Source organism: Tyto alba, unplaced genomic scaffold (assembly GCF_018691265.1).
Source record: "Tyto alba isolate M040663 unplaced genomic scaffold, T.alba_DEE_v4.0 Super-Scaffold_14, whole genome shotgun sequence".
Classification (NCBI taxonomy): Eukaryota; Metazoa; Chordata; class Aves; order Strigiformes; family Tytonidae; genus Tyto; species Tyto alba.
This window is the reverse complement of record NW_024881276.1, coordinates 23,795,160-23,813,978: the sequence shown is the minus strand read 5'-3', so window position 1 is coordinate 23,813,978 and position 18,819 is coordinate 23,795,160. Positions and strand designations below refer to the sequence as shown.

The following is an 18,819-nucleotide window of genomic DNA, read 5'->3' as shown; positions in this document are numbered from 1 at the left end:
TGCTGTTAGGATTGTCCTCCTCCAGCAGCCCCTCCGAAAAGCAAGGGGCGATCACAGAGCCCAGCACGCATCCCTGTGGCTCACGTGTGCCTTAGTCCCATCAGACTGTGTTTAAACATTGAAGGGGGATAATAAAAGATGGCTACAGTGCACCTTTTTTTCCTTTAAAAATTGTGCTAGGAAGTGGCTTGCCCACGTGGTGTGAGCGGTCCAGCTGGGGGGACGAGGAGTCTCCAAAGCCTCAGTCTGCTCCTCACTGCTCCCATGGTGAGATACGGCCCAGGAGATCTTCCCATGTCAATCAAAACATGACAGCTGGGGACGGATGAGGGGCAAACCCCGGTGCCAGCGCAGCAGCACACTACATGCTGTGCTGTCTGGGGCCAGGGTACAACAAGGGAACACCCCTTCAAGGTCTGCTTTCCCGGCCTCCAGCAGCTGCCGCCACAGCCTGCCGGGATCCATGCCTGCAGCCCACCGCTCCAGGCCCAGGAGAGGGGCAGTCCTGTACCCAGCATCCAGGACAGGTCAGGTATCCAGCAGTTTCCACAACTTTCAAGTCTTTCGCCTGATGAGAACAGCTTTTGGGTGTGATTGCAGTAGTTTCTAAGTGCATTTGAAACCACTGGCAAGCTCCTGCATTAGGCCCCGTCCCTTTCTCTAACTTCTTTCCAGTGCCAGGACCATAGGGAAAAGGTATTCAAAAGCATGAAAGTCTTGCTGAAAAGCCCCGTTTTTCAAGAGCAGCTTAGAGGCCAAGCTGTTACGTCAGCTGGGTGTTTTGGAAAGCTTCAGGTTATCCTGCTTTCCATGGCATGAAACACTGCGGTGTAATTGCTTCTAAACAATGCTATTTTCAAGAAACAAAACGGCGATGATTCAACCTGACAGTCTTTTCAGCACTTCTGTGAGAAGGGGAAACTGAGCCAAGAAAGCACCCGAGAAGTCAAGCGATGTGCCATCACAAATCTCCAGGAGTAAAGCAATGCTAAGGGTCTGGATTCTGGTAAAATGTGCGTTCCTGCCACACTATTATTCCTTCCAAATCAGTTTTTACCAAGTGTCCCGCATGTGCCCTTTGCTCCAGCAACAGGATATCCTTCATTTGTCTGCACAAAGTGCAGATGAGCACTTCTTCATGTTGTTTTCCAAGTCGGCTGATGGGAGGGTCAGCAGGGGCTGAAGCAGCTGCACCAAGTAAAGGAAAGGTAACCATGGCAACCCAAGTTATCTGCATCCTCCATGTATTTCCTTCTCCCCACCCCACATCATATCTTTCCCACCCAAACCTCAAGCCAATAGAGCCAGTGACCAGCTGGCAGGATGGGGACTGCAGCAGGGTCTCCCGCACCCAGAGTGTCTTGCCGTGTTTCGGGGCTCACCACTGCAGGCTGAGGTCATCAAAAAGAGAATGAAAGCGTAGAGAGGGGTAGCTTGCAAAAGGCAGAGTTCTCCGCTACTGTAGATGGGGCGCTGGATACGTTGCCTTTGCTCCAGAGTTGCAGATTCATTGATGCTGCTCCTGGTTTTGGCTCTGAGCTGTAACCCTTCCACAACAGCAACAGCTTCTCCGTCTGCGCCCCACGTCAAACCCAGCTACAGTTTTGGCCGGACTTTCCTGGGACTTGATAAATGCAACGCCTGCATTGGGACATCCATTTGCAAGAAATTCTTTAAAGAAGAAATAAGGTCAGAAACTCAGCACAGTAATTTTTAAAGCATTCTGCATAGTAACTTGAAAGTTGCCTGTTAGTATTTCCAAGTACTTTAATGAATGACAATGCAAAGAGTAACTTAGCACCCGGTTGCCATTACTGCACCTAGTATTCTAATTAATGTCTATAAGCTGCTGCTTTGTTTCTTTTCCTTTAAAGCCACACAAACATGATCAGACTTCATCCCTGAATTATAATTTGAAAGAAAGAGTAAAAGGAACAACTTTCTGCATGGAGAGAGGCTCTGAAAAAATTCAAGGGAGTGATGGGGGAAGGGAAGAGGGAAGGAAGAAATCAGCTTCTTTAGATGTACTGTAAATATTTTGTTATGAGCAACTGAGTAAAGGCAAAGGGGGTTTAGCTTTGTACGCTCCCAATGGACTATATTAACTACAAACATATAAACATGCAATGTAATTTTGTACCAGGTGCAACAACACAAATGTGCAGAATTTCACGTGCGTATTAACCAAGATCAAAAGCGATCTAAACCTGCCTGAGGCACAAGGACTTTTGCACATCAGGTTACCTACATGCTCGAAAATAGACGGGGCTAAATTATTAGTATGCTTTTGGGAGGTTTCTGCAAGAACTTGAAAGCAGAGACAGAAATTGCATCTGCCTCAAAGTCGATGAGACAGATGCTGTCCAAGTGGTCGTCAGACTGATCCAATCAGTTTTAGGTTCAAAAGCAGAATGTATCTGACGACAGCAGGGAAAATGTTGTCAGTGTATATGAGGAGAAAGTTAAAGGCAGTCCTTGGCAGAGGAAGGGTTTATTGGGTCTGATATGATTTATGGAGCCATATGCACTTTCTTTTATAGATATAAAGGCCTGGGGGAGAAGAAATGATTATAGTAAAATTGTATTTTTAATGCTGTAATGTAAGTACTGTTATATTGGACAAATCACCATTTTTATCTTAAACTATCCTATAAAATGTAGCATAGTAAAATCATAATGGTTTGTCTGGGATGGACTTGTAGTACTGAACATCCATCCTTCCCTTACTGCTGCTGGAAGAAGGCAGCGTGTGGCTTTGCTACGTCAGGGCACCCCTTGCTGTGGCACACCGGGGGTCCCAGCCCTCGGCACTTTGCCCTCTTGGCTTTCTGTCTCCCCTGACCCGCGCCGAGGGCGATGCCAGGGTGTGCAGTTAGGTGAAGAGGCACTAAGAATGCCCAGGCCAGCAGTGCTAGGTTTCACCCAGCCCAGCCCAGCCCAGGCTCCTGTCCGAAAAAGCAGGATGAATTTGCAATCAGCATGTTCAGCTGGCTGACGTGTGCCGGTGTGGGTCTGCAGGGGCTGGGGTTATGTTTGGGGTATAGGGTTCCCTACGTTTTATTCTCTGCAGCAGGGCAGCACAGGAGCTGGCTCCTGCACCGTGCCCCAACCTGCCACAGCCCCTTTGCCACTCGCCCGTGCAGGGTTTTCAGGGACCTGCTGCAGGGTACACAGCAGCTTCCAGGCGTGCAGCTTGTCACAGGTATACCATTTCAGTTACTCCCGCCTAGCCGCTGGGGAGGTTTGGGGCCTTGCAGTTTCCTTCAGCCCTGCCGAAAATAGCAGTAGACTTCTGCAGCGAGCAACTGACTCTGGCTGGCCGGTGGCCAGCTGTGAGCTGCATCAGGGCACGGGAAAGATGTGCTACGTGAGCGAAAGCAGGAGGCCCCCACCCTGGCTTTCCTCCAGAGGACAGCAGGAAAGGGGTGCGGGGGTGCAGAGGGTCCGAGCAGGGTCCAGGAGTACAAAGCCACAAACATGTGGGAGCAAACACAATGCTTCTGCCTCATGGAAGGTAGAGGGGCTTCCTCAACTAGAGACATTTTTTCTCTCCTGCGAGCACGCAGTCGGCTTCCCACAAGCAGTGCAGCACACAAATAAGTGATAACATACAGCTCTGCTCTGAACACGTTGGAAAGGGTAACTTTTATAAATGTTCTCCTGAGCAGTCAGTCAGCTTCAGGCTTTTCTTTGCAGGGGTTAAACTTGTTCTCCCACTTGATTTCTTGAACAGCCGGGATTTTTTGGCAAGTGAAGGTTAAAGAGGGGAAATTTCAGTGCCACTTAGGCTCTTTTATCCACCTCCACCGTACCTTTTCACATGTTCACAAAGGTGGATGGCACTTGGCGCTTCTCTGTGTTAATCCTCATTAGAACATGCTTCATTAATTCTCTATCATTTCCGGGAGCTGTGACATGCATTCACACTCGACTAAGGAGTAAGAAGATGTGGGTTTTGTTCCCAGAATGGCTGGTGACTCATCTTGCGCTCTAACGTTCTTTACTTCCCTTATCTTTGCCCAACTTTACCCATCTGTAAACGAGAATATCAAAGCCTGCCTACCAACTGTCCTGAGAGGAGAACACAACAAAACTTTAAGTAAAATACTAGATTTTCAAAACACTGAGAAACTGAGCTGACTAAAACTATTCGCAGACTTGTGCCAACAGTGGTGATGAGCTTTGGCCAAGAGTAATGGGAAGGAAACCTGAAAAAGCCAGAATGCTTCAATTTGGTGGGTTTATATATGACGTTTATTTATTTTTGGTTTTAAGACTTAATTTTTTAAAAAATGTAGAACTCCAAATGCAAGCAAAATTACTTTGTCTGACACAAAATACTTCATTTCATCCAGGGACAAAAAAAAAAAAAAGTTTTATTTTCTTAAAAGTTTAATTCTGGATTGATCTAAAATCTGCAAAATCTGTAACCTGTGACCCAGTTATTCACACAGATTTTACTCAAAGTGTTAATTAAAGCACATTCAGGCCTTTAGCTAAAAGGCTTCATACGAGAGTGAATTACTGTTACAGCTCAACTTGATGATGAATCTTGAAAGTATCTAGCAAGTGTGCCAGGCCAGCGCTGCGCTGCCCAGAAATGATGCCAAATACAGAATTGCTGCAGCCCATGCCGGGTTCCCAGGCCCGCGTGGCTCTCCCCTGGGAGCTCTGCAGAGGAAATTTCTCCATCTGCACTCAGATGAGTGCTCTGCCCTGGATTTCACACATCCATGCGCTGCTTGCATGTGAGATGCTTTCCTGGTATCTGTCTCATGTGAGCTACCCTGAACACATGTGCTTGAGCCAAATCACAAGGCACGTTTGAGCTAGAAAGAAAGAAAAGAAGAAAGAAAGGAAGAGGAAGGAAAAGAAAAGAAAAGAAAAGAAAAGAAAAGAAAAGAAAAGAAAAGAAAAGAAAAGAAAAGAAAAGAAAAGAAAAGAAAAGAAAAGAAAAGAAAAGAAAAGAAAAGAAAAGAAAAGAAAAGAAAAGAAAAGAAAAGAAAAGAAAAGAAAAGAAAAGAAAAGAAAAGAAAAGAAAAGAAAAGAAAAGAAAAGAAAAGAAAAGAAAAGAAAAGAAAAGAAAAGAAAAGAAAAGAAAAGAAAAGAAAAGAAAAGAAAAGAAAAGAAAAGAAAAGAAAAGAAAAGAAAAGAAAAGAAAAGAAAAGAAAAGAAAAGAAAAGAAAAGAAAAGAAAAGAAAAGAAAAGAAAAGAAAAGAAAAGAAAAGAAAAGAAAAGAAAAGAAAAGAAAAGAAAAGAAAAGAAAAGAAAAGAAAAGAAAAGAAAAGAAAAGAAAAGAAAAGAAAAGAAAAGAAAAGAAAAGAAAAGAAAAGAAAAGAAAAGAAAAGAAAAGAAAAGAAAAGAAAAAGAAAAGAAAAGAAAAGAGAAAAGAAAGAGAAACCCAGCCCATAGCTATCTCTTCCCTGTACATGCCTGGCACACTTTTGCTTTGCAGATTAGGCACTGGGAGGGGTCATGATGCACAACACATCACAGAGAGGCGTAGCAATTTTTCTCTGCTCTTTAGTCCTAGCTCAAAACCAGACCCCAAAAATATCCCCAAACTAACAAGGCATTTATTTTTATATCAGATGCCTAAATCATAGGGATGCTTCAATTTCATATTGGTCAAAACGCCCAAATGACCGAAATGGCTGAACCCCCTGACTTGCTCATGCAAGGGGGTGGGCTCCTTCACTTCTGGTCAGCCTGTGTCTCTAAGGCAAATCTGAAGGAAGCACATGGCTAGAGCCAAAAGCCAAAGCAGGGCAAGGACCAGCATTTTGTAGAGGTGAACTTTCCTCCCCAGGCACCCATGCTTGCCCCAGATCTGACCTGCACAGTGTCTGTGGTAGGAAAGGGGCTTGAGGCGCTGCCTTCAAGAGGGGTTGTGGGGAGGAGGATGATTGGTCACTGATCACATTGCCATCAGCGTTGCCATCAGTTATTTGCCTGAAATCAGAGGAAATTAATCCCCCCAGAATTTCTGTGCCTATTTCCCAACTGGAAGTCAAAAGGAAAGATTAGCTTCAGCTTTCAGAATTGTTAATTTCTCTTCATCTAACTCCAGCTACCTGATCCTGCAGGGATCCATTTGCCTCTCCTGTTTCAATTCTGAACTATCGGCCTTAATTTATGGTGAGATTAAATTAGGACATGCTTTCTTACGCATTCGGGCAAAAGTAACATTAGGAGGTTTCAGAGGCAGTGAATGTATGACGTTGGCCAAGCCAAAGGTCAGAGTTCAGCCACTTTCCAAGAACAGGTTACAGACATACTTACAAAATAGGCACCATGCTCCTCAGCTCCTGCATGTGAGACATGTGTGTGGGCAGGGCTGAGGGGGCTGCTGAAACAAAAAAAAATCGTCACAGCCTAATTACCCAGCCCATATGCTCCCCTCCTGTGCCTGTGTAGGGGGAACAAATCAGTGCAAGATCTCCATGGCTACAGTGGTGCCACACGCCCAGGGCACACGTCCCCTCTGTCCCCCCATCACACCCCAAACTCTGATGCTTCCTGGAGAGGTCACTCACCCCGGCTGCTAAAATATAGCCAGTAACATCAGGGGAGACCTGTCAACCCCAGTACTGAGTAAGGTCACCACCTCAAAACAAAAGGTCATTTTGGTATTCCCAAATACATTTACTGTCAGGAAGTTTTGTTCTGCAGGGTCCCTTAAAGTGTCGAGTACTCCTTTTTTGGGCACCTTTCTCCAGGATTGAGGAAACTGAAAAATTTCAGAGACTTTCCACGAACCGAAACCCTGCAGCCCTCTCCCTTCCCTCCTTATCTCTATGTGGCCCAAAAGATCCCATCTGGGTGCTTTGCCCCCCACCCCACGGCACTGTTTGTGACAAGGGATGGTTTAAGTGGGAAGCGAAGATGGACGTTTTTTTTTTCCAAAGCACATTTCCTCGGCCGATTGCTTGGACCTGCTTGCCTCACCCTGGTGCCTGGGGCTGCTTGGCCTTCGCGGCATGATGGCGGAAAGCCCCTGGGGCCGGTGTGTGGTGGAGCAGCCTCGGTGGCGCTGGCGCTGTGCGGGTGTCCGTGTGGCTTGTTAACCCGCTCTCCGTGGGGCTCTCGTTTTGGTTTGGCAGGTTTGACAACTGGCTTTCTTCTCGTTTAAAGCTGCCCCCCAGCTACCTGCTCAGCTACTCGGGCAACTACACCGACGATGCCAAGAGCTGGCGGCTGGTCGACATCACCCGGCTGACCTCCAAGTACCGGCACGACCGGGCTGACAAGCGCATCTGCACCTCCCTGCTGAAGACGAAGACCTGCAGCCTGGAGCGCGCCCTGCGCCGCACAAGCCGCTTCCAAAAGTGGCTGCGGGCCAAACGCCTCACCCCCGACCTGGTCCAGGTCCGTGCCCCACACCAGCGGGGTGGGGGGGGGAGTGTGGGGAGAGGGAGCCACGGCGGGGTGACATGGGGTTTTGGAGCGGGGGGAAGGGTCTGAAGGAGACATGGCTGTGACTTGCCAGGTAGAGGGAGAGTTTGGACAGTGGCCGGCCCTCTCCCTCCTGCCCTGGCTGGTGGAGAGGGGGCAGCCCTGTCCTCCCCCCAAGGGGAAGAAGAGCGCCTGAAGCCCAGAGCCAACCCCCCTCCAGCCACAGGCAAAGCCACTGCAGCCTGGCCAGGGCTGGGGCTCGGCACCGGCTGCCGGCAGCTCATGCAGGGAAAGCACAAGGCCATGCACACAAACATGACAACAGCTTGCGTGGGGATATTTCTGACACGTTTTTTTCCAGTTTTCCATCATGTCTCAGTGCTTGCTTAATTTTAGTTGTTTTTTGTTTGGTTGGTTGGTTGGTTGGTTTTTTTTCTTTTTGTCACAAAGTTGTACTCAAAAGGGCAGCCTGTGCCTGGAAAGTGATTTTGCTCCAGGCTGGTGAGCGAACAGGGCAGCTTGGACCCCTCTGCTTGTGGCCAGCAGGGCGAGCGGCACGGGCGGTGGGAGCCAGAGCCTCGATTCCTCCTCTGCTTGCCATCTACAGCAAATGATCTCAGGCACAAAGAAGCACGCTGCCCTTTCTGCCGCAGTCCTGGGGTGTCACAGGCCAAGCCAGGACAGGCGTGCTGTGAGGAGGGGGTCGTTGCCACCAGATAGACGAGCAGCCATGTCACGAGGGGACGGGCACGCAGGCAGGGCCAGGGGACCAGAGCGGGCAGGCTGCAGGGGAAAGGCGGCATCTGAGTGCTGCCCGTGCTGAGAGATACCATCGGCAGCCGAGGATGACCACAGGGCAAGTGGGTGTGTTTTGCCGCTGCTGGCTTGCATCTGAGAGCTAAAGTGTTGTCTCCAAATGCACCTGTATCTCCCCCACCCCATCCAAACAACAGCAAAGCACTGTGATAACCACTGGCAAGGGGCAGGGGCCAGAGTGGAGGCTGGATGTACTCTAAACAAGACCCTGAAAGGCAAAGAAGGATTATTGCAGCACTTCTCCTCCTTTCAAGAGAGAAGTGAATGTGAAAACGGGACTTCTTTTTTTTTCTATAAAGGCAACTGCTTCCTCCTGCCTGCACACTGCCACATCCGCTCAGCTTTGCTAAGTGCTAAAGTTATGCCACTTTACTTTTTCCTCCTCTGTTACCCCATGAAGCAGCATGCCTGAGAGGGGACAGTGTGAGACTCCATGCGGCAGCAGCAGCGCTGGGGCTAGTGCCTGAGCTGCACCGAGAAGGACTCACCTGAATCACTGACAGCCTTGCATGGCAGGTCACCCTGAAGCCAGCACCCTCCCAGGGGGTGAGGTGCAGGATGACACCTGCCAGACAGGGAAACCTTTTTTTGGAGCAACGCTACACTGTACTTTGTCTAGTAACCTCAGGTGAGGCACTAGGGTGAGGAGGCAGATTTGCATCCCTTCGACTCGGAGCATCCCTCACCTGAGCTTGAGTGCCACAAGGGATGTTCCTCCCGGGGGTGGCAAGCAGCAGGTTCCAAGGCAAGTCCTGGCCACCGCCGTCCCCCAAGGCAACATTGCAGGGGCTGCAGGAGGGCAAGCTGGGGTACCAGGCCCTTCAGCCTTGCTGGAGAATCAGGGGGGTTTGTGCAAAACCACGCTGCCCCTACAGCAGCGCTGTGTGAAAGGGAAGGAGTCGAGAGCTTAAAACTTTCATTTGCTGAGCTGGGTGAAAAAGTAACTGGAGAAATGTGGCTCTGTGGTATCTCACATCTGCTGCAAAGTTAAATCACTAGCTGAGGCCAAATCCTTCTCCTTAAAAGGCTCTGGATGTGTTACACGGTTTTCCCTACACCATCCCCTATGAAACTGAGCTCCCAGCTGATCTGGCTGGGTTGCATGCACACATGAACAAACACACACACACACACACATGCACAACACGCACACACAGCACCATGCAGAGACTCTGGCTGGGGTGCCCTGGCCTTGCACCTATCCAGTTTCTCTCAGGCGCTTAAATTTCCCGGTGCAGCAGTGTGGAGCTGAGCTGACCCCAGCTCCAGGGCGCCTCTGAAGCTAGCTCAGGGGCCAGCCTGGCAGAATGTGCCCAGGGACAAACTCCCCAGGACATTTCAGCAACCCCTGCAGTTTTTTAGTTGGAGAGGGTACAGGAGGCTGCAGGGAGGCCCAGAAATTTGCACATCAGCCTCAGGATTGCTCCTCCTGTGTTTTCATGATTCTTTTGTTCTATAAATCAAGCAGAGAAACTTAAACCAGGATATAAATCCCTTCTAACAGCATATAGGCTTGAATAGACAGAGGAGCATAGCAATCAAGAGGCCCTGGTGCCTACCCCCTTGCCCCCCACCTCCAAATTTCAGCAACAATCACTATTTAAGACCAGACACGTGCTCTACAAAATGGCTGTTGGTCTCATATTGATCTGAATTGAAAAAAAAAAAAAACAGCCTGCTGCAACATTTCAACCATACAGTGTGTGTGAGTTTGTAGGTGAGAACCCCCGCCAGGTCCCATTGTGTGGGCCATCTCAGTTTACAGGGTGACCGCTCCCCCCCCTGCCCCCCCCAGCAAGCTGTCCAGCCCCGCAGAGCCGGGGATCCCCTTCCTCTCTGCCCACCCCCCCTGTCCTCTTCAGAGCCAAAAGCCACTGCCTGCACCCCAGCCCAGCGCTGCTGCCCCTCTGCAGCAGATGTATGTTGGTAATCCAGCACGAGCTGTTGGAGGGGGCTTTCTTGGGGGTACCATGCGTCCCTGCAAATACTTACCTGCAGCACTGTCCTTCTGGGTGTTTTTTCCCCCTCTCTCTTTACAGAGGTGTTAACAGCACTGCTCTTGATGCCTAACACTATGCCTATCTTGTTTCACAAATCTGCAGTCATCCAGCAGTGTCTATACTCCCTTCCCTGCAGTTTTTCCCATATAGCAGCACTGAGGAAAGCTAATGGGCTCAGGTAATTTTGTCTTACAGAGCAGAGAATTACAACAAACCATAACGTGCTTGAATCAAAATGACAGACCATGAAGTAATGTTTTTTCACTTTACGCTGCCTGCCCTGCCTGACCCAGTCATCAGCTGAGCTGCCTGCCACTGTGATTATTTCTCCTGCCACAATGAAAATCTTTATTGGACACAGCAAAGTCTTCAGTGTCAAAATCCAGCCCAGCTCGGAGATGAGCAGGATTTAGCTGGGGCTCAGCCTGCATGGTAGCTCCAGCCACCCGCTGCTTCACCCAGGAGCTCATCACCTCAAACTGTACTTCATGCTTTTCCTTGTTGGAGGGCAAGAACAACAACAAAGTTCACACAGATCACCCATGGGGCAAATTTACAGCCTTGCCTACAGAGCACATCCTGGAAAATGTTGATGGCAGACAGACAAAAGCAGTGCCAAGGTGAAAAGCCAGCCGTTTTCAGTCCTTCTCTCCAGGACGTACTGTTTGAAACTACTGACCAGCGCCTCCACTTGCTCTCAGCCGATGTGCTGGCACCGTGGTTCTTCGGCCTCCGAGTCCGGTACACATCGCTTCCCTTGCAGCACATGGGCAGCAGCTTCCTGACTTGGCATCTGGTCCATCCTAGGCAAGGATGGGCATTACGGGGCTCCTGGAGCCACCTCCCAGACCTGCCACCTCTTTGACCTGGTACCTCATGATCAGAGATGTGCTTCGGTAAACCTGCTGGCAGTGGGGATGAGCCCAGCAGCTCTGCAGAGCATCCTTATTTTCTTTCCTTTGGAGGTGAACGAAACCTTTGGATTCAAACATCCAGGAGCTGCAGGTGGTTTGACAACTACATCCAAGCTTTTCCTCTGGGACCCCCCCCTAAACCTGGTTGTTTGGTGAAGCTGCACCCCGGTGACGGCACATGTGGCAGGAGGCAGCTGTGCTCCTGGTCGCTGCCATCCCTCCTCGGGCTGCTGAAGAGAAAGCAGAGTGAGGACAAGTTGTCTTCCAGAGGTTGTCTTTACACCAGAGTGAATTCTGGGTGTGTCCACACTAGATACGCATACGTATGCATACATGGGGGTTTAAAATGCATCGCATACTGTGCAGTAGAGGGAAAAATATCACAGTTGAGTGTAGGTAGGCTTTGAAGGAACTACTCATTATCGGATATAAAAATGTGGGTGTTTAATCAAAGTAAATAAGAAGCTTTCCATATCAATCACAAACAATACATCAGGCTGTCTGTCAGGTCTTATTCCCTGGGGTAATAAGATGCTGCAAAGGACTTAAGGTACTCTCAGATAAATCAGTATGTCCAGTGTTTTGAGTACGTGTTCTTCAAATTTTTCTTCCATCAACAATTTTTGTCTGACAGTTTTACAACTTGGGCTCCCTTTCTGCTATAGGGATGTTTCCATCAGTCTGCTGGAAGGGGAGGTCCCACTCCACTGAAACACTCAAGCAGGTGCTGAATTTTACACTGTTGACTGGCTCTGCTGAAATCAAAAGGCCCCACTGTCCAATTTTAGTGAATAGGGGCTTCCTTCAATCATAGAAAGCTGCACCAACAGTTGATATAAATGTGGCAGAACCCAGTCCTGCTCCTCTGCTCCCGCACCGCCACTGGTATGCCTGAAACGATTCCTCAGGAGACGAGCAGCCATGATCACCACGTGCAACACATGACCACATCTGTGTTAAGAGGATGAGCTCTGACCTTGGAAAAACTCCTCATTACAACTTTCATGCATTCTCTGCCACCGTGATTGCTGTTCCTACTGTATACTCTTAAGGGTTTCAGTTTTTGCATTGCTAACTCCTGGAGGCAGCAAGGCTTCCTAACTTTGGCTGCAAATATTTGCATACACACTGAGCTGCAAGAGACTTTCTCCTCCGTTTTCCTCTTACTTAACACAGTTCTGTTCTGCTCATTTTTTCTCACCTCTCCTCCAACAGGAAAGTGATAGAGTCAGCCACAACGTGCTTGCAAGTGCTGTGAGACAGAAATCCATAATCATTCCTTTCCCCCCACTCCTTCTATGGTTTTAGATAATTAGTTGAAAAAATATTTCCTTGATAAGGCTACACCAGAGGAGAGGAGCGTATGAAGATTTGTAACTAGAACCGGGGAGAATTATTTTTGACAAATGTTTTATTCTCTAGGGGGAAATATGGTTCTTTGGTTGTTGCAAAACAACGCTCCAGTTAGGGTTAAGTTTCTTGGGTAGTTTTGACCAGCTATTGGAATTCAGGGCTTGTTTTGTGCAACTGATGGCCAAGGAGGGAGCGGCTGGGACCTCCCTGAGGCCTGAAGGGAGGCAGAGGAGGGGCAGAAGAGGTCCAGTCCCCGCTTTCCACCTCCGACTAGGAGAGTGGCACACTCCTCTTTTCCTTGTTTCTTCGTTTCTTTGTTGTGGCTGGGTAATTGTGTTTTATGCCAAATGAACAGCTCACACAGGAAGGGCTGAGAGAGACTACCTCAGAGTTACCAAATGACTTGGGGAGATGCTGAGTCAAATCTTTGCTTGCAGCATGAAGAATGGCAGGGAGCAATGTGAGCTCCAGAGCTCTTTCCTCTGAAGTACATCTCCCAGCCATCAAATTATAAGGAAAACCCAAAAGAGTGTATTTGGTTGCTGGGATCATTTGGAAGAAAAAGTCTCAGCAAAAACCTGATTCCTTTCCCCAGCAGAGGCATGTCAGGGCAGCGTTTCTGTGCCACTATGGGCAGCTGTCCATATGTCCATGCTCCTTGGCTATTAAGGAAGACTGACTTCAAAAAAAAATGTCTTTTTTTGACTACAGAGGTATAAATTTCTACGCCATTTATCTCAACCATAGATTGCTTGTGCAGTTTTACAAGCCAAACCTCCAAATCTGACAGGTGAAATGCAGTGATGGTTGACTCCATTAGCCCAACAGTTCTTTATTTGTTGCTGGTATTTACAAAAAATACGCACAGGCTATTCAAATTTGGTTTTGATAGTTATCAACTTTATCAGAGAGAGAATATATCCTGTGCTTGTACCCACATACAGTGTTTATTTACACTTTTAAAGCGTGTTTACTGACCTCAGCAAATAGTATTTCTAAGAAAGCTGCTCACAGGTTAAACAAATAGCGAGGCGATCCGAAGACATTATTTAACAAGGGAAGTGACTCACCCGCTTAACGACAGGGTGGCGTCCACGGTCCAGCCGGGATGCCAGGGCTGGAAACCCCGGGCAGAGGGAGGAGGCCTGCTGGCATGCAGCAACCTGGTGCCACGCATCGGTTTGCAGCCTCCACGGCTGTGCCACGAAGGCTGGGTGCCATTTTGGAAACCTGAGCTGTGAACAGGCATTTGTGGATGGCGCAGGGTTTTTTCCTAGGAGGGGTTTGCTGTGGAGATCCCCCTGTGTGCCCGTACCCACCATCAGCTGTGCTGCAGTGGGCAGAGCACAGAGGTGCCCCTACCCTGGCACGGGCCAAGCACATTGCAACATCTCAGGCTGGAAAATAAACGTCTTTGTTGTGGTTTCCCCTCTCGCCAGGGCCTGTCTAGCCCAATGCTGCGCTGCCCGTCCCAGCGTCTCCTGGACAGGATAGTGCGGCGCTATGCCGAGGTGCCAGATGCTGGCAGCATCTACATGGACCACCTCACTGACCGGGATAAACTGCGCCTGTTGTACACCCTCTCAGTGAATTCACACCCCATCTTGTTACAGGTACGTACCACCTTGCCTTGGCTTGAAACGTCACCCCGAAACCCCTTGCCAGGGAACCCGAGCATGAGACGTGCGCCAGCCCCCAGCTGCAGAGGAGTCCCAGCCCTGGCCTTTGGCAAGATCCCCAGCATTCACAAACCATGTTTCTTCCACGGGGCTGGATGGCTGAAGACAGGCAGACTCTTGCAGTGCTCCTTGCATCAGCCCATGAAGTTGTGGAGAGATATGGATGCCCAGCCCCTTAAATAAATCAGAACCCAGATGGGTTATTGCACTAGCACACTGTGAAAGCCAGAGTTTTACACAGCCCCAATACTTCATAGTGTTATGTTTGCATTGCTAATATGTTACTTAAAATCACAGCCTGTTTATAAAAGAGAAAGAGCATGCTTTAGCATGGGAGGAACAAGATGCAGTGTTGAGGTTGGCCACGGAATTGGGAAACTGATTTCCCAGGCTCCATGTGCCAGCACCGTTTTTTCCATTTGCATGCTGCTAGTAACTAGCTCCGTAGCAAAGTGCGTCTGTGCAGAGGTGTTTGATGGAATCCCAAATGCAGCTGAGCTCTGAGTTGGAAGGCAGGGAGCTGGGAGTCCTCACACCCCTTCCCCGGTCCCCTGCAGGCATGCCTGGCATGTTGATCCTCTCTTTCCTTACACATGTTGCTCATGCCCCACCCATCCCCACCACCACCCCACCTCTAGTCCCCCTTGCTGTTTCTTTCAACTTTTTGAGATTTTACAGAGAGGCAGCGGCAGCACCTCTCTCCTGCCCCAGGCCACCGCTGCCCACAGCAGCAGGCAGGGCTCTGCCTGGTCCCAGGGAAGGGGAATGGTGCTCGTGCCCTGGGAGTCTCCCAGGGGTCATTCAGCCCCCCCAGCCACGGCTCGCTGGGGCACGAGGCTGGAGGCTGCAGCTCTCTGCACTGTGAAGATACGGGAATGTGGCTTAAAGAGGTGAGGAAAGCATGCCAAAGAGAAATGGCTTGATTTTATGTGGGTGTCCAAAATCCCATTAGAGGAGAAGGGAGAAGCAACCTTAAACATGAAACTGGGTGAGTTCATAACCCTGCCTTGTCACGGTCTGGGGTGCTGGGGGGACAGACGAGTTATAATGTAAATGGCAGAAAGTTTTGTGTTGGAACAGCTCAGCTGTCATGCGGTGTGGTTTCCACCTGGGATGGCTGTCTTGCTAGCACGAGCTGCAGTGGTGCAGGGAGCCCAGCCCAGGTGTCCCCACTGCAGCAAACCCCCAGCATTTCTGTCCCGGAGATTGCAAAACGTCTTACAAAACAGCCAGGCAGGTCTTACAAATTAGCAAAAACTGTTTTAACACCACCTCACCTCCAAGCCGTGACTTCAGCTATGCAGTGCTCGTGAGGGACCCGTCGAAGGCTCCATAAAGACACCTAAAATTAGCTCTTCTGTGGCTAAAATTTTCATGAATTTGAAATCTATAATTATCTCAGACTTTGCAGTTAGTATCACTCATGGAGCAAGTCTTGAAATACCAGATTCTTCTTCCTTAATTAAAAAAGGCAAAAAAAAAGACAAAAAAAAAAAAAAAAAACAAAACCCCAAAAAACCAGCGTAGCTACTGCAGGACAGAGCAGGGCCTTCCCCAGCTGGGGCAGGCCGGGGTGGGGAAGGGCTGCGGGCTGCCTCACCGAGCACACCACGACCCCGGCGCTGCTGCTTGAAGCAGGCGCCAGGGCATTTGAGATTCCTGCGGGAGGGAGGTGGGTCCACAGGCAGAGGGCAGAGGGCAGGGGCGATCCCCCCCTCCCCTTTCCCGCTCTCCCCGGCAGATCTTCCCCGACGTGGAGGGGTGGCCCTTCCCGCGGTACCTGGGCTCCTGCGGGCGGCTGGTGGTCAGCGCCAGCACCCGGCCCCTGCGCGACTTCTACGGCGCAGCCCCCGAGGTGGCCGCCGACCTGGCCCTCCAGCTCCTGGCCGTCCTCCGCTCCATGGGCACCAACGACCTCAACTATTTCTTCTACTTCACCCACGTGGACGCTGGCACCTTCGGCGTGTTTAGCAACGGGCATCTGTTCATCCGGGATGCCAGCACGCTGGGGATCATCGACAAGGAGGAAGGTACTCAGCAGGCGCCGTGGCTGCGCATCTGTCGCAGGAGGGCTTAGCGAGGCCGGGGAAATGAATCTTTCACCTGCTACGCTAGGCTCTGCCGCTGATTTTTATATATATATATATATTTTTTTTTTTTAACCAACCAAACGCTGCTCGCTAAATTAAATAATTAAAAGTTCACGAGGAGATTTACCAACAGCAAAAGCACCAGCAGCTCCTGCCATCCTGGCTCTGAGTCAGTAAGGTGACAGGCGCGTCTTGTTTGTGTGGTCAGTGGTTTGGTGACGGACCGTGGGCGCTCATGTCCTGCCTGGACCCCTCTGTGGCTGGCAGCAGCATTCAGCATGCATGGTGCTGAATGCTTTCACTTGAAGTCTTCCTAAATCACCTCTTTTAAAAGATTTGCTACACAAATGTCAATATTCGCAAGTAGAAATTGCATAATGTCATTTGTTTTAAGTATTGGGTCAAATCAGACTCTTTTTAGAGACATTTATCACATTAACTAATAATAATAATAATAGTAATAATAATTGTTATTACTATAACAACAAAATCCCCCTTTTGTCATTTTTACTTAAAATCAAGGGTTACTATTCACTTTTCACAGGTTACATTGGTCTGCTCCTGGGACTAGAGTTAGTCAAAGACTATTCCTCCACTAATTTAACAATTTCATTTTGAATGTTCAAATTTTCAAAAGGCCTTTGCTCAGCTCTCACATTCAGCTGAGCAGATCTCAAATATTCAGAAGCAGCTGTCAGAGAATTTTCCACTGGGTTTCTTTTTTTGTGTCCCAACAGCTATTACTGTTAACTTGACTCCAGCTAGATGAGCTGTTGTTGCAATTTAATGATTTTGGGAAACATGGAAAAATTATGGGTTTGTCTATTTGTGGCAGTTTTTGTAGGCACTCCACATTTTAGGTTAATACTCCAGTTCTCTTCATTTTTTCTGCATCCATTTGACTTGACAGACTCCTCTCCAGTTCCTCTTTCAGGCAGTTCTGCAGAGCTCTGTCATTCAGAAAAATATACATATTTCAGGAGTGAGAAAATTGGCCCATATACAGCTACAGCACAGAGTACTCCGTGGTGAAAGATAGCCGTATCCTTTAGGTAGTAACAAACACCATGTTAATACAGAAGTACAGACATATGTGGTTATCCAAGATTTCACTACCGTGTTTCTGACAACTGGTTTAATTGTCTCTAATAGGGAGTCAACTGATTGATGGCCAACAGGAGTATAAAGATATATTTAGCTGTTTGACTGTGGACTGCCAGTCTGCATTTGTGTCCTGTAGCTCCATCAGAGAGAAGCACAGCCTCGTCATGGTGTGTCAAGAGCTTTTGCCTAAGCTCCTGAAGGGGAAATTCCTGCAACCCGTGCAGGAGAAAATAGACAGCTTCCTGCAGCACTGCGCCGATGGCCTCGCCGATGACCCGGGTCTCAACGAGGCGGTTGCAAAGCTGGCAGAGCTCCTGAAACCTCTGCGGTCTTGCGATTCCCGTTTTGCCTACCGCTACCCTGACTGCAAATACAGTGACAAATACTGATGGCTTCGGAGGAGTCGTCCCCTGGGAAGGACCGGGGCGGTGTCAGCCTCCTGCCAGTGAGGGAAGCAAGAAGGAGCCAGGGTAGCTGGAAGGAGCTGCACCAGATCTGGGGCTTCCTCACCAAGGCAGAGGAGGAGAGAGCCAAGTTCATCTCCCAGAGATGCATTTGTTACGTGGGATGTTAGACATGATGCAAAATTTACGGATTATTAGCATTAGCGAGAGTGACAGGGGCTGCAGGATTAATAAATCTCATTCACGTATTTTGGCCTTGGAAAAGTTTTCCATGTCATTTGTTAAAAAGAAACCCTCTGAAGGCAACATGCTCACAACTGGCTAGATAGAGGAGCTTTGTTGCCAAGAAAGCCTTTCTGATTGAGATGATATATACATAATTGGGATAAATGGAAGCATTAAAGACTTTCCCTGTGGGGGTTTTCAATGTGCTAAAAATCATAGATAAACTGAACCACCGGCTCAGTGCCGTACCATCTCCCAACACAGATCGCTTTTATAAAATATTTGAATTTTATTACTTTTATGGCACACTGAACAGAAAGACGCAATCAACAGCATTAAAAAGCTGAAATGTCCCATGTCTCTTGAGACTTAATTTCTGTAATCCCCAGATACAATTACTTTTAGTCTTTCCCAAATTGATGGACAGTAATTGGAGACTAATAAAAGGTTTTGGTTTAAGATCAGAAAAAATACCTAACTCTGGGATGTGATTGTTCAGCAGACACTTTCACATTTTTGTCTCTAAAGAAAGGAGGAACCATTTGCACAAAACCATTCAAACGGGAAAGAGGAGAAACAACACAGGTGGAGGATGAAAGATTAGTTTACCCTGAGCCCAATGAGACTTACTGAACACTCAATACTCCAGTGTAGGTGCTGGGACACTCCCAAAGAGCTGGGGAGGTCAAAGCCCTGACCAGCAAGAAGGTATAGCCATCCCTCTCCATTTGCCTTTCAAAGGAGGAATTAGTAAGACAGTCCCCAAAGAAGTGACTCGGGCACCTAAAATTTGGGGTAGTGGACTCTTTTTTCACAGCAGTGGCTAACCCAGGGCTAGG

The 18,819-nt window shown here is 48.7% G+C and overlaps 1 protein-coding gene across 1 annotated transcript; it reads left to right on the top strand.

The window, feature by feature from the left end:
- Positions 1-1,313: 1,313 nt before the first annotated feature.
- Positions 1,314-18,453, top strand: DIPK2B (divergent protein kinase domain 2B). The gene is made up of 5 exons (XM_032994500.2): positions 1,314-1,689; positions 7,104-7,368; positions 13,918-14,091; positions 15,899-16,187; positions 17,400-18,453. Exons 1-5 carry the CDS (start codon positions 1,466-1,468, stop codon positions 17,738-17,740), a joined length of 1,293 nt encoding a protein of 430 aa, XP_032850391.2. The 5' UTR covers positions 1,314-1,465; the 3' UTR covers positions 17,741-18,453.
- The last annotated feature ends 366 nt before the right edge of the window (positions 18,454-18,819 follow it).

Bases quoted from the DNA above. Each gene is read 5' to 3' on its own strand.
- DIPK2B (XM_032994500.2), top strand. From the start codon at position 1,466: ATGGGGCGCTGGATACGTTGCCTTTGCTCCAGAGTTGCAGATTCATTG. The intron at 1,690-7,103 runs GTCAGAAACTCA...TTGGTTTGGCAG, and splicing joins TTCTTTAAAGAAGAAATAAG to GTTTGACAACTGGCTTTCTT. The intron at 14,092-15,898 runs GTACGTACCACC...TCTCCCCGGCAG, and splicing joins CACACCCCATCTTGTTACAG to ATCTTCCCCGACGTGGAGGG.